The 14,063-nt window shown below is 33.2% G+C and overlaps 2 protein-coding genes across 2 annotated transcripts in view; both read left to right on the top strand.

Moving 5' to 3' along the window:
* Nucleotides 1-5,234, top strand: part of kif6 (kinesin family member 6) — a 304,965-nt gene extending 299,731 nt beyond the window's left edge. The window contains exon 21 of the mRNA XM_026229369.1: nt 4,318-5,234. Within this exon, the coding sequence (XP_026085154.1) occupies nt 4,318-4,331 (14 nt within the window). The 3' untranslated portion in view covers nt 4,332-5,234. The remainder of the gene's footprint in view (nt 1-4,317) is intronic.
* A 1,503-nt stretch (nt 5,235-6,737) lies between these two features.
* On the top strand, nt 6,738-9,913 carry LOC113060317 (potassium channel subfamily K member 16-like). Its single transcript, XM_026229187.1, has 5 exons — nt 6,738-7,070; nt 7,623-7,737; nt 7,844-8,010; nt 8,190-8,358; nt 9,135-9,913. Exons 1-5 carry the CDS (start codon nt 6,837-6,839, stop codon nt 9,347-9,349), a joined length of 900 nt encoding a protein of 299 aa, XP_026084972.1. The 5' UTR covers nt 6,738-6,836; the 3' UTR covers nt 9,350-9,913.
* The last annotated feature ends 4,150 nt before the right edge of the window (nt 9,914-14,063 follow it).

The following is a 14,063-nucleotide window of genomic DNA, read 5'->3' as shown; positions in this document are numbered from 1 at the left end:
TGAAAGCTAAATAAAGTGATCGGGTTGATATGCGTGTTTACATTTCACAAGCTTCTGATCGGATTTACTCTTTTTACATAGGCACACTGCATGAAAATACAGAGTTCCCTTTCGAACGTTCACTCCCATTATGTATGAAAAAAAAAAAAAAATCCTTTCTGCTGAAGCCTGATTAGTTCATGTTTGTGTAGCTGTCACGTCGGCTCAACGAACCCAAAGCAGCCCCGCCCCCTCAGGTGCCGAGACCAAAGCCAGGCGCTGAGCTAATCTTCCCACCAGCGCCCACCCACATTCTTGCCATCCATCCACGACAAGCTTGACAAGAGACGGCGAGCCCACTACTCAACACGGGTAAACCCCTCTATTGCAGCAGCTCTCACCACCATTGACGGAGCTGACAAAAAGGCGATACACTAAACTCCCCCCCTGGAGGAAACGATCGCCGCACATCTGTGCCCACCATCTACCCCCGGCTTAAAGTGCCATGTAGTACATCCATCATCGCCAACAGGGCTTACACAGCAGCTGGACAGGCCGGCTCGGCACTGCACACAATGGCAATCCTCCAAGTGTTCCCAGCCAAATTTCTCCGCAGTATGGACGAGTCTGGCCAAGAGCACCAAGAGGCCTTTAACCCTCTGATGTCTAAGGGTATTTTTGGGGCCTGGAGAAGTTTTGTCATGCCCTGACATTTGTGTTTTTTTCAGTTTCTTATAAATATCTAAATTGGTAAAGTCTAATCTCACTGTAATCAGCACAAACTTGGCTATAATAATATGTGAAATTCATGTATGTACATGATTGTGTTTTTGAGAAAAAAATGTTATGTGTGGTTAGTGAAAAACTAAAAATGTTAAAACACTTGAATAAGGCCATAAAACACATAAAGAACAATGGTTCCCGGGATTTTTGATAACTGGAGCTTGTAGCCCAGAATTTTTCTTTCTAAATTATGTGAAAATCATCTTGTTTACTCACTTACAGAAAACAATATATTGATTAAAATTTTCTAAGACACTTTTTGCTGGTAAAAGTCATATGCAAGTAGGCGTAAACTATCATGAATATCATTGTGATTTACACCTGAGAAGACCTGCATAATGAGCCGTTCTGTCAGGTTGTCATTGAGAAGGAAGAGTTACAAGAAAGAATGTAAAACAAGGACAAAATATATCTATAAAATTTTATGTTTGTAGTTTATTTAGAATATATTTAATTATCCCACAACGTAATTTAATATCTACTTGCGAGTGCAGTTAAACAGTTTATTAGGAACAATAAAAAGTTGACTTTCAAACAAATTTTTTTTGCATTACTCCAGTCACACAATCCTTCAGAAATCTTTTTAACAATCTTATTTTCTACAACAACAACAACAACAAAACATTTATTATTATTATTAATGTTGAAAAAAGCTGAGAATATTTTCAGTTTTTTTAGGGGGGATGAATTGAAAGAACAGCATTGTTTGTTACATTTGTTACAGTTATCTTTATTTGTTACATTTTTATTATTTACATCAAGCTTTTGAATGGTATAGTATTGTAGATTGTTATAGAAACTCCATAATTATTTCACTTGATTATACATTTAGTCAGGAATTATAGTTTGGAAAAAGTCTTTGGAAAAAGTCTAACTAGTAAAATGTTTACACATACTAGTACAAGTTTACACAAAACTAGTACAAGTATATAATTTTTTTTTTTTTCGGCAGCATGTGTTTAGTTTAATAGTAGACATATCAAGCTTTCTATAGATATCTCTCTCATGTCTTTTCGTTGAGTATTCACGGAGTTACAGTTCAGTTTAATGACGTGTTTGTAAATGAATTTCAGCGCAGACAAAGGCTGCAGACAGCACACCTTGTTTGTTATCTTTATTTTATAAGTGCACAAAGTTTTATTGTTATTATGTCTGTATACAAAAAAAGTAGACCCTTTACAGATTCGATTGATGTATTGCTCTTATCTGTACAATTAAAACTGAAAGTGTAATTTAAGTTCCTTTCAGGGTTATCAGGAGAAAATGACTTATAAATTGACTCTAGAGGGTTAATTTGGTGGTGGTTTTCTATTTGCAAATTGTATTTATTTATTTTATTACATAGTTGTTTATTATAATGTGTATTACTAGTATACTGGCTGTTTGTTAGCACTTGTAAAGAACATATTAATGCCTTATTTTACATGACCATATTTTAGCTCCCTTGAACCTATCCCATACCTAAACTTAAAAAACAACTGGTAACACTTTCTACCAAGCCTGTATTTATAATATATTATATTGATGTAAGATTAATACTCCAACTAAAATACAAATAAATAACAATCAACTATAAGCAACTTTGCTACTACATGCCAGCTATTTAGTTACAGAGTTACGGTAACACTTTATAATAACTGCACACTATTAATCATTAATTAAGCATTAGTAAACAGATAATTCATAATTTATAAAGCATTAATAGACAGTAATAAGCAGTTTATAAATACAGATATAAATGCTTTATTCTTGATTTAAAAGCATATCTATAATGTGTTTAATAATTTTCATACTGTATTCATGATCAATTTATCATTTCTCAATGAAGTATAGCATTATTAACAAACCAGTTATTTAGGAGTTGCCAGTGATTCATAAGATCACAAGAAATGTAGTAAATTCAGGTAGTTATAAAGCATTTAGTAGTGGTCAGTTAACTATTTATGTGAGCTCATCTAAAGTGAGGATTAGTTATGCCTTGTAAAGCATTTATAAAGGATATTTAAAGGCTCAGTTATCTTCTAAACACAAAACAGAAAAACAAACAACACAGTGATACAGAACATATAAATATTAACAGCCTTTAAATCTAATTTGTAAAAGCTTTACAAGGCATAAATAGTCCTCACTTTAGATGAGCTCACAAAAATAGTTAACTAACAACTACATATGTTTTATAACTACCTGAATTAACCCTGAATTACAGTAGAAATACATGTTAATAAACCATTTTTTAACACTATAAGTAACTATTACTATATGTCTGAATAAAAAGATGTATGAATGCACGTTTAAATAATTTATTAATAATTTACTTACAATTTCAAAGTGATCTTATGAACCACTGACACTTGAGAAGACAAGTAACTATTACTATATGTCTGAATAAAAAGATGTATGAATGCACATTTAAATAATTTATTAATAATTTACTTACAATTTCTAAGTGATCTTATGAACCACTGACAACTCCTTAATAACTGGTGTGTAAATAATGCTATACTTAATTTAGAAATGATAAATTGATCATTAATAAAGTATGAAAAAACAATTATTAAACACATTATAGATATGCTTTTAAATCAGCAATAAAGCATTTATATCTGTATTTATAAACTGCTTATAAATGTTTATTAATGCTTTATAAATTATTAATTAACTGTTTCCTAATGCTTATCTAATGATTAATAGCATGCAGTTATTATAAAGTGTTACTTTAATTTATTATAAATACGGGCTTCATAGAAGGTGTTACCCAACTACCTTACTAACTACTAATAAGCAGCAAATAAGGAGTTTATTGAGGCATAAGTCATAGTTATAAGTTAGTTAAAAGTGTGAGTTGGACCTTAAAATAAAATGTGACCATATGTTCTCTCAGTTACCTGAAGGACATGGCAGCCTTTGCATTTACATATGTTTGACCAACAGGTGTCCTCAATGTGAAGTGTTTTGATTGCTTTTTGATGGCAAAGGCAAATATACAAAGCACATAAAACACAAATTATTTTGATAACAACAGTAAAGGTAAAAAAAAAAAAAAGTACAAAGATCAGTAAAACAAGCTGTCATGGTGTTTTATCAATGGTGGTGTGATTTCACTGGCAATGGTAGGTTGAGGTCATTGCAGTGAGGCTGGAGCAAATTTCTTATAGCATGGATAAACCAATGACAGTTATCTAAGAAAGTCTAACTAAAATAGATACCACAACAGATACCACACAAAGATATATTAAATAAAAGTTTAAAAAATTACATTTGATCAAATAAGTAAATGTATATATATATTTTTTTGATTTAGATGTTATCATATATAAGGCAGAGGCAACTCTTTTAAGTTTCTACTGTGTCTAAAAGGTTTCCAAATTGCTTATCACATAAACCTGGTAAATAAATCAATTTAAAATTGGCATACATTAAATCATGAGAAATCGTGATTTTATCACACATTTTAACGTTATCTGATGTTTGTGTTTCTACAGTATGCTTTTTGGCATATGGATGGCATTAATGTTTCTAACCTGATTTGATAATTATAATGTCTCTTTGTTTCAGGAGTGGCAAAATAATTACAATTATAAATAAGAACAGAGGAGGACAAACAATGAAAAGTCACACATTTCTGCAAAACTCTGGACCAAGTACATCATTAAAGGACACCTTAATGAATCTTAAACATATCAAAACTCTCATGTCACTGGCTCAGAAGGAGGGGGGCACATTGACAATTATAACAGCTTTATTTATATTACATATGTCCATTTACAATCTGTCTGGTTATTTATTTGTTCTGTTAAACTTGCTGAAATGAGGAGATCAATTTCAGGGTAATGTAGCTGGATAGCAACCAAATAAATCATTGGCAAAGGCACTTGAGCAGATGTTTTTACAAGCTTTCATAAAGTGTTAACCCGATCAAAGCTCTGTCTCCCTGCCCAACCCTATATAATCTTATTCAAAGAGTGGTGAAATCATTTCTTTTTATTTGATTGTTTGTTTGTTGACACTATCATCTATGTATAAGTTGTACTGTAAAATAATGTCTGTTTCTTGTTGTTTTATGTTCTTTGGTCTGTTGGTAAAATAGTTTTGTTCATTTTGCTATTTACAAATGTTTTATTACATGTTGAACTATGCCTGACTTTGAGTCATTCACATTAAAGGTCTTTAGTTCTCTGAGGTATAAAAATATTGTCTTTTCAATCAATGGTAAATTTGTATTTTCTGTTTGGAGCATCTTTTGGGAGAATGCAAGTGGAGTTAAGTTTTTTTTTTTTTCAATAACTTATTTAACAGTGAACAAATGCTCATGCATGTTCTATACACACCAGTATTTACAATGTATAATGAGTGGATGCAATATACAATAAGTGCTTTTCTGTTTTAGATATTCCAAATTGTAGTCTTTAATTTGTTAAAAGCAACCACTTGACATTTCTCTGCTCAAAAATCTTCAGACTGAGATCTGGTCATTTTTGTTTTATGATGCACTATTTTGCATGACTATGAATATATTTGTTTGAGCAATCAGGTTCTGAGCAGTAATTTGCATAAGGGAGCAGCACTTTCTTTCATCAGATTGAACAGGCATAAAGTGGCCTTTCTTTGCTTCCTATATTCATGCAATCTGGAATACTCCACAGTGTACAGTACAGATCACGTGTCAATACATGTAATGTTTATAAAATGATACGATGATTGTATACAATAACATGGTAATTTATAAAGTTGCTCAATTTCAATTTAAAATGTAAGACATTGTAATGTAATTTCTAAGTTTTAGACAAATAAGATTCACATTGAATATATTAAGCCATCTTAATTGTAAAATATAAAAATAATTCAATATATACAGTCACACATATCAAATATTTTTCAAATTACATTAATGGCAGCTGCAGTATTATTATAGATTAACAGTGAGCAGCCAGCCATCTCCTGACTCTCAAAACTGCTCTATTATTTTATTATTTATTTATTTATTTTTTTAGAGCCTTGGTGTCTGAGACATTTTATGCTTGAAAGATCTTCTTTACAGGCAAAACATCAACCACTGTGGCTCACTTTATTGCATGATGTATTATTGTATGGTTGTTATCACAGAAAGCAATGTTCTATTCAAACAGCACAGGGTATCAAACATCCACTTAGATTCTACCAGACCAATGAGTAATCATTTCATATTTGTCTTCACACTATGGAGAATTTCAGTTGCTGTTCAGAATGTTCTTAATAACACATTTTATTTTAGGAATTCTTAGCTGATTTGTGAGTGTTTAAGCATAGGGTACAGTTCATATTAGACATTAAATTTAACTTTATGAAAATGGGTTTTGAGAGTTTTTATTAATATCATTATTATTATTATTATTGCATATCCAATATTAAAACATATATCACAAATGTTTATTCTAACAAAGATCAATTTTGTGCACATATCATTTCTTTTCGTTTATTCTTTTATCTGTTTTTTAACCTAAACCATATTCAAATACACATTCAAATGACCATAACTCAAACTATATCTATTTCGTTATTTAGTCATACCTACATAACTGAGCTAAAGTGCAGTGGTTCAGAGATTTGAAAATAGTAAATGTTGAGGTTTCACATATTGGCATATATTTGTAAGTGTGTGTTCTTATGGTTGCCATTGGCAAGGCTGTAGATCAGACAGGCCTAAAGTAAACATAATAGTGTGATGAATTTATGGCGAGACATACAGATGACCAGATGACTTTCCTCTTTTTGGTGTGTGCTTAGGTACTCTTTGAAATAATTGATTTATGTAAACAGCCCTTAACTGGAGTAGCTTAGTTTTGATACAAGAACATTAAACCTTTAGCAGATTTGACTGTAGCTTCTAACCACTTTTATCTCCCTCTTTAATTCCTCACTCACTGTGTCTTCTGCTCTCCTTCAATCAACATTTGCATGCCAGGTCATATGTTCTGACTGGCATTCATTACACAAGGGGGTGATTTGCCTGTCACATAAACAGAGTAAATCCACACCCAGTAGCACAATCCTACAGCTGCATTGTCAGACAGTTCAGCCAGGCGACCAAAGGAACCATGCTCCCTGTGTTTTCGGGAAAGTTATGCCAGTGTCTCAGTGTAACACGGTTCCCTTCTATCCTGTTCCTTGGAGTTATTTATGTAGCCTATGTCCTTGTTGGAGGGCTGATCTTCTGGAAACTAGAAGGATGGTATGTGTTGCAACAGATTGATCTCCTGAAGGAGAAAAGAATGAAACTACTTGAGAAGTACCCATGTGTGGGTCAGAATGGTCTCCGAGAACTAGCACAGGTATGATTGGAGAGTAGATTTTGCTTAAATTATATATATATATATATATATATATATATATATATATATATATATATATATATATATATATATATATATATATATATATATATATATATTATTATTATTATTATTATTATTATTTATTTTATTTTTACACAAACAACACCATCAGTGCTGGGTAGTAGGGAGTGTTTGATCAACTTTTTACACATTTTGTACACACACACACACACACACACGTTGTATATATATATGAAGAAAAAATTATGAAGATCGCCATTCAAGAAACCAAAACCAATTTGTGTTTGTTAAACAAGACAGTTTATGATTCAATTTACTTTTGTTGGAAATTTGGAAAATCTCTTCTATATAAAATGCTGTTTGTTGGTCTATTGTTAAGTTTTGTTATAACAGAACAGCGTTATATGTAATTTACATGTGATTAATCACACACCCAGTAAGTTTTTTTTTTTTTTTTTTTTTTTTTTTTTTTTTGTCAGATCATTTATTACAAAAAAGTACTCATTGCTTGCCATTACTGTTTTAAAGATGGTAAAAGTTGCATCCCTAAGTGGCTTAAGTCCAGACAGCAATGACACCGCAGATGGCTTCTGGAAATTTACCAGCTCATCTGTGTTTGCTGCAACTGTGGTTACAACTATTGGTGAGGAATGGGACACTTTACAGATTGAATTTGACAATCCAGTTTGTTGTGTGGCATCTATTATTATTTAAATCTAAGATCATTTAAAGTTTTCATCTTTTTACAGGCTATGGGAATATAGTTCCACTGACGACAGCTGGTCAAATCTTCTGTGTGTTTTTTGCTGTTTTTGGCATTCCCTTGAACGTAGTGATCCTAAATAGAGTTGGAAAATACATGCTGGCCATTGAGAGAAATTTTTGCAATTTTCTGGAGAAAAAAATTGATAGAGGGGTGAGAATTTAACTTTTATATTTTACAGTCAGCATTAAAGATCATGTGGTGGGTTTTAATTCTAAACACACAAACAAATATGTACATATTTGTCTGTATTGAGCAATTAAAGTGGAAATTAACATGTTAGACCTTTATGTGCAAACCCACTGTACCCATGATTCTGTTCCTTCCCACAGAAATGTGTACGAATATCCATTCACAGTATATCCTTTGTGAGCTCAGCATTAATGTACTTTGTGGTTCCTATGCTGCTTTTTAAAGCATATGAGGGATGGACTTATGCTGAAGCCATTTATTACTGCTTCATAACACTCAGCACTATTGGATTTGGAGATTATGTTGCAGGTACGAGACTACACATACAAAAATGAGGAAACTATTTATACATCAAATTTTATACTTCAATATTTGTAATTGTCAGCATGTACCCTAACTATGTAACAAATAAATTATGATGCTTATGTTTTATGGTGCATTGTTATTAGATAAGGACCATATAGATATGTATTATTATTATTATTATTATTATTATTACATAAAGCATTATTATTATTATTATTTTTTACTGTCAGTACTCAGTTATTTACATTTTGTAATTATTCTTGTAGCCCTAGTCAGGAAGTGACATCACAGTTTGGGTTGTGTATCATTCAAAATTTAATTTGAATTTTCTTGAATTTGAATTTTGAATTGAGGTAACAAATAAGATGCAGAATTATAATTCAAATTTAAAACACATTTAAGCCAATAGAAAGAAACTCATATTACTGTTGTATGAATAGCATTTAATAATATATTTGACACATTAAATTTAAGTAAACCTTCATTTTCATTAGATATGGTGAAACATCCAGAAAATCTTCAAAATAGAGCTGGTATAATAAGGTTGCAAAATACAGTAAATAGGCATATTGAGTCAAAATTATTGTAGTCATGATTTGTTTTCCTGCAAAACTTGTTGGATCAAATTCCTCTTTTGTGACTTCATTTCAATTTGCATTTCAGTGGATAGATATTAAGTAAATTCATCATCATGACATTACAATTTAAAATTCAGATCCAATTTGATTCAAATTATATAATCCCAACCCTAATCTTTACATAATTGTTTTTCCTGCCAGATAACAACCCAGCGATAAACTACCCAGAGTGGTACAGCTGTCTAATTGCAGCCTGGATATTCTTTGGCCTGGCTTGGCTCGCTCTTCTGATCAATCACTCCATTGATTTACTGGAGAGTGTGAATGTTTACATGAGAGGAAGGCAGAATGCACAAGCACAAGTGGAGGAGTCCAAAGAACAGCCAAAAAAGGGACTGAAAGGGGAAGAAACATGAAAAATTAATTTAACAGTGGTATGAAAAACAGGAGGGTGTCTGGTGTATTAATAGTAGTGTATCTATTCATCATAATGCTAACAATTAAAACAATATATGGTTAATTATTAATTGAAATACTGTTTAATGTATCTTTCTAATTTAAAATTTATAAAATTCAAATCATAGTTTCTTCTAAAAACTGAGCTAACTGTTTTGATTACCCAACAATTTTTTTTTAAATCAGTAATGACATTTAAGCATCACGTGTCTGACTGACAATGTTTGGCCTGAAAATCGCGCTTCGTTCACTTAAAATGAATTGCTATCACACCACAAACCATCAGGCCTGTAAAACTCACAATAGTAAAAGAATGTGTTTATGTATTATATAAGACCATTATTATATCCATTCAGTGATATCAAACTAGAACACCAGTTCATAATCATTTTGTTAGAGTGTGAGTTATAAAATTACTTTGAGGGAAGGTCTAGCTTTTTAAAGGGATTTTCTATAGTTATTTTTTGATTTTTGATTTTGTTAAGGTGTGTATAAATGCCACAATAGTTTTCCTGCCCCAACATTGTCATACATTAACTCTTAAATACTTTTTTGTTTTGATATTTAATATACTTGTGATATGTAAATCTAAAATAAACGAATAAATACTGACAACATGTTATGTCATTGTACTACATGATATAGATCCTGATTCTTTAAAGAAAACAATCAAGCAGCCTATTGCTATGGTTTCCCTCTAAATGCTAACATGACTTCTGCAAGGCTCTATTTAGTGCCAACTGACAAAACACACTCTAACCAAGTAATGTTCAAACATCCTGTGTCTACAACAGGCGCAGTTGTGTGTTGAGCATCACACTGAAAGAATTTCTGCTGTGTAACAGACAAGGATATATTATGGATCCCAGGAGTTCCAAGTATGTAGGGTGAATTCAGGTAAATAGGGCATTTATGCTTGATTGTAATGTACATTGTCATGAACAGTAAATGGTCTTGAATTAAAGGACACCGTTTCTTCAAATGATGCAATAAATTCTGCTGAAGCAGTTTGACAATGGTGATTGTGGCCAAACCTCAAAGGAGAACTCCCTCATCACGAAAGGAAGTAAGCCCTTTGATATTATGATTTAATACATTTCTATATTGTAAGGTTTTTCTATAAATATAAACAAATATTGTGACAGGACCTCTTTTATTTTATACTGCAGGTAACAGATTAAAATGCTAAAAATTTAAATTTATTGTAATATGTATAGATGTTACTTTGGCTAGATAAAATGAAATGGTGGTTTTATGAAAAGTGGGCCACCTTTAAGATCCTATAATTCTACTTTAATTCATTAAATACCTTGACATTGGATGATTATTTTATAACTGACATGAACAACTGACACTAATTATTGTGCAGTCATGAATTTAAAGTCGGAGATGATGACTCGGTCCACTGCAAACAGTGTTTTGAAAGATAAAAAATAAAATTATGATAATTAGACCAAAAAAATAAAATGTGGTGCACAACACTCGTGATGGCATTTCACGGACCAGTTTATGGCAGGGCCCCTCTTTAACTGCCATTGTGGACGGAAATGTGCCACACTGTGATTGGACCTTGGTGGAGGAACATAAACAAAAGTTCAGAAGCATCAGAGAAGGTGCCAAAACAACTGCCAGAAACCTCTAGCAGGACATGAGACCTTCTGCACCCATGACTACCTCAGAGAGGACTTCTCATTGGACTACATGTTGACCCTAACCACCAAACCCAATCCTAAACTGCCAAAATAAAATCCTGAGGATGCTGCAGCAGAAGCCAAAACAAAGGCAGGCCACAAAGATCTATCCAAATCCATTCATACATATGTTTGGAGACCTTGAATGGATGTAAACTGAAATACATTCACTTTGCCCTCAGAAAAAGAACAGTTTTTGTTAATGGCTATTGACTGTTTACACAACAGTTCGAGGATGCAGGCCTATTAAAGGGATAGTTCACCCAAAAATGAACTCCAGGAGGTGAATAAAGGCATCCTGTAGGAAATCAATGAATTTTTGTAAGAATAATTTCCATAACTATTGTACGTGCATTCTTTCTGGCGGATGATGTAGGTCCGGTCTAGCGAAAACCAATGTTAATTTACAGGAGCAAAGGAAGCAAAGTTTCATTACTTTAGCAAAGGATAACCAGTCTCCTCTTGTTTTATATCAAAATCCATGAATGCACATTCGACAGTTAGAGGAAGCTAGAGATTATGGTTTCTAAGATTATAAATATATTGTTTTGCTAAAAGAGGCCTTTAGTCACCCCATAGCTGTGTGGGACAATTTTTTTTTTTATTATTATGGATGGATCGCTTTATTGTACATCTTTTGGACTACTGACAAAAAAAACAAAACAAAACAAAAAACCCTCACTCACTGCCATTTTTAAAGCTTGGAAGAGCCAGGATATTTTTTTAATATAACTAGATTGGATTAGTCTGAAAGAAGAAAGTCACATACACCTAGGATGCTTAAGGGTGAGTAAATTATGGGGTAATTTTCCTCTTTGGGGGAATTATCCCTTTAACATATTATGGAATGAACAAATGATAGCTTTATTTTTAACAAATTTGGGCTCTATTTGCTCGTCATGGTAATGGTTTGAAAGGGGTTTGATAAAGAAATATTGAATGGGTAAAATGTTAAAGACACTGTTCAGCGTTGTACATTGTACTATATGCAAATTCATTCCACACTAGGGCAGGCAACACCATGGCCACCTTGGACACAATCCCATTCCAGGAAAAGAGAGGCACCAGATTTCAATCTCCTCCCCATCAGAGAGGGATAAATATACCCTTCCTACAGACACTCCTTGTTCTGATTTTTATTTATTTATTTACCTTTATTTATATAGCGATTTTAACAATACAGATTGTGACTAAGCAACTGAACAGCATTAAATAGGAAAATAGTGTGTCAATAATGCAAAAAGTTCTCCTCTGGCCAGATTAAACAGTTCAGTTCAGATTGAGCAGAAGAATCATCTGTTTCCTGTGGTTTTGTTCCTGTGGCTGTCTAGGAGACAAGGTGCTGATCCACCATCTGGGCTGGATACGTACTGGATACGGGTGACTGCAGTGACTATCGGAATAAGAGAGAAACTAATTTTAGCGTAGATGCCATTATTCTAACGATGTAGCATAGCACAAGTAAATAGTGTGTTATGGGAAGTGTTCCCGGTTCCTGTTTTCCTAATTAATTCAGCCTAAAAATCCTTGGATTTAAATATTAGAAATGTGTTAGTGTGCTATGTGTAAACCAGGTTAAAGAGGTAGGTCTTTAATCTAGATTTAAATTGACAGATTGTGTCTGCTTCCTGAACAATGTAAAGTAGATTAATCCAGAGTTTGGGCACTAAATAGAAAAAGGATCTGCTGTCCACAATTAATTTTGATATTCTAGGTATTATAAAATTGCCAAGAGTTTTGAGAACACAGCGGACGTGGGGGACTATAGTGCAATAAGAGCTCATTTAAATACTGAGGTGCTAAACCATTTAGGGCTTTATAAGTAATTTTAAAATCTATATAATGTTTGACAGGTAGCCAGTGCAGTGTTGTCAGAACCTGGCTAAAATATTCATACATCTTGGTTCTAGTAAGAACTCTTGCTACTGCATTTTGGACCAGCTGGAGTTTATTAAGCATGCAAAACAACCACTAAATAAAGCATTACATTTATATATTTTTGAGATGGAAAAATGCAGGAGTTATTTGTATAGCCTTTTACAAATGCTAGAAATATGGCTTTCAATGGAAAGATTGTTCAAGTTCAAGTAGCATACATAGATTCCTAACTGATGATGTAGATTTGACAGAGCAGCCATCAAGTTTTAGACAGCATTCTAGGTTATTACATGCAGAGTTTTTATGTCCTATAATTAACACCTCTTTATTTCATAATTTAGCAGTAAGAAATTACTCCTCATCCAGGTTTTTATATTGATTATGCATTCCATTAACTTTTCAAATTGGTATGTTTCTTTGGGCCACTGTTATCATCAGCATACCAGTGAAAGCTAACACCATGCTTTCTGATTATGTCTCCCAAGGGTAACATGTAAAGAGTGAAAAGTAACAGCCCTATTATTGAGCCTTGAGGTACTCCATACTGGACTTGTGATTGATATGGTACATCTTCAATCAATGCAATGAATTGATAGTCCAGTTGCAAAGGACACAGCATTGATGGACCTCATCTGACTCTTGCAATTCTGAAAGCAGTGCAGCCCAGTCTGAAAAGGATGTCTGCATTGGCAGACACTGCCTGAAACACACAGCTCCACAGCAACACAGACAGACTATGTGAAGACAGACATCCACAGACAGACTACCCTGTGAAGATACATATACAGATCCCCTGTAAAGACCTTGTCTCAGACGACCAACAGGACAGACAGGAAGAGATGATTCTTCTGCACAGTCCGACTTCATTGGAGCCTGGAATTGAATTGCTGGTTTCATCTGGACAGAGGAGAACTTGCCTCTCGACTGAGCCTGGTTTCTCCCAAGATTTTTTCTCCATTCTGTCACCTATGGAGTTTTGGTTCCTTGCAGCTGTCACCTCTGGCTTGCTTAGTTGGGGACACTTTATTTACAGTTCTTTATTAACAATGTTAAGTAGGTTATTCCAGAGTTTAGGCGCCAAATAGGAAAAGGATCTGCCGCCCGT

Source organism: Carassius auratus, chromosome 42 (assembly GCF_003368295.1).
Source record: "Carassius auratus strain Wakin chromosome 42, ASM336829v1, whole genome shotgun sequence".
Taxonomy (NCBI): Eukaryota; Metazoa; Chordata; class Actinopteri; order Cypriniformes; family Cyprinidae; genus Carassius; species Carassius auratus.
Note: the sequence above shows the minus strand (reverse complement) of the source record. Positions and strands in the feature narration are given on the sequence as shown.

Excerpts from the sequence above, each read along its gene's own strand:
- LOC113060317 (XM_026229187.1), top strand. The coding sequence starts at position 6,837 with ATGCTCCCTGTGTTTTCGGGAAAGTTATGCCAGTGTCTCAGTGTAACA. Across the intron at positions 8,011-8,189 it reads AGAAAAAAATTGATAGAGGG|AAATGTGTACGAATATCCAT; the intron begins GTGAGAATTTAA and ends TCCTTCCCACAG. Across the intron at positions 8,359-9,134 it reads ATTTGGAGATTATGTTGCAG|ATAACAACCCAGCGATAAAC; the intron begins GTACGAGACTAC and ends TTTTCCTGCCAG.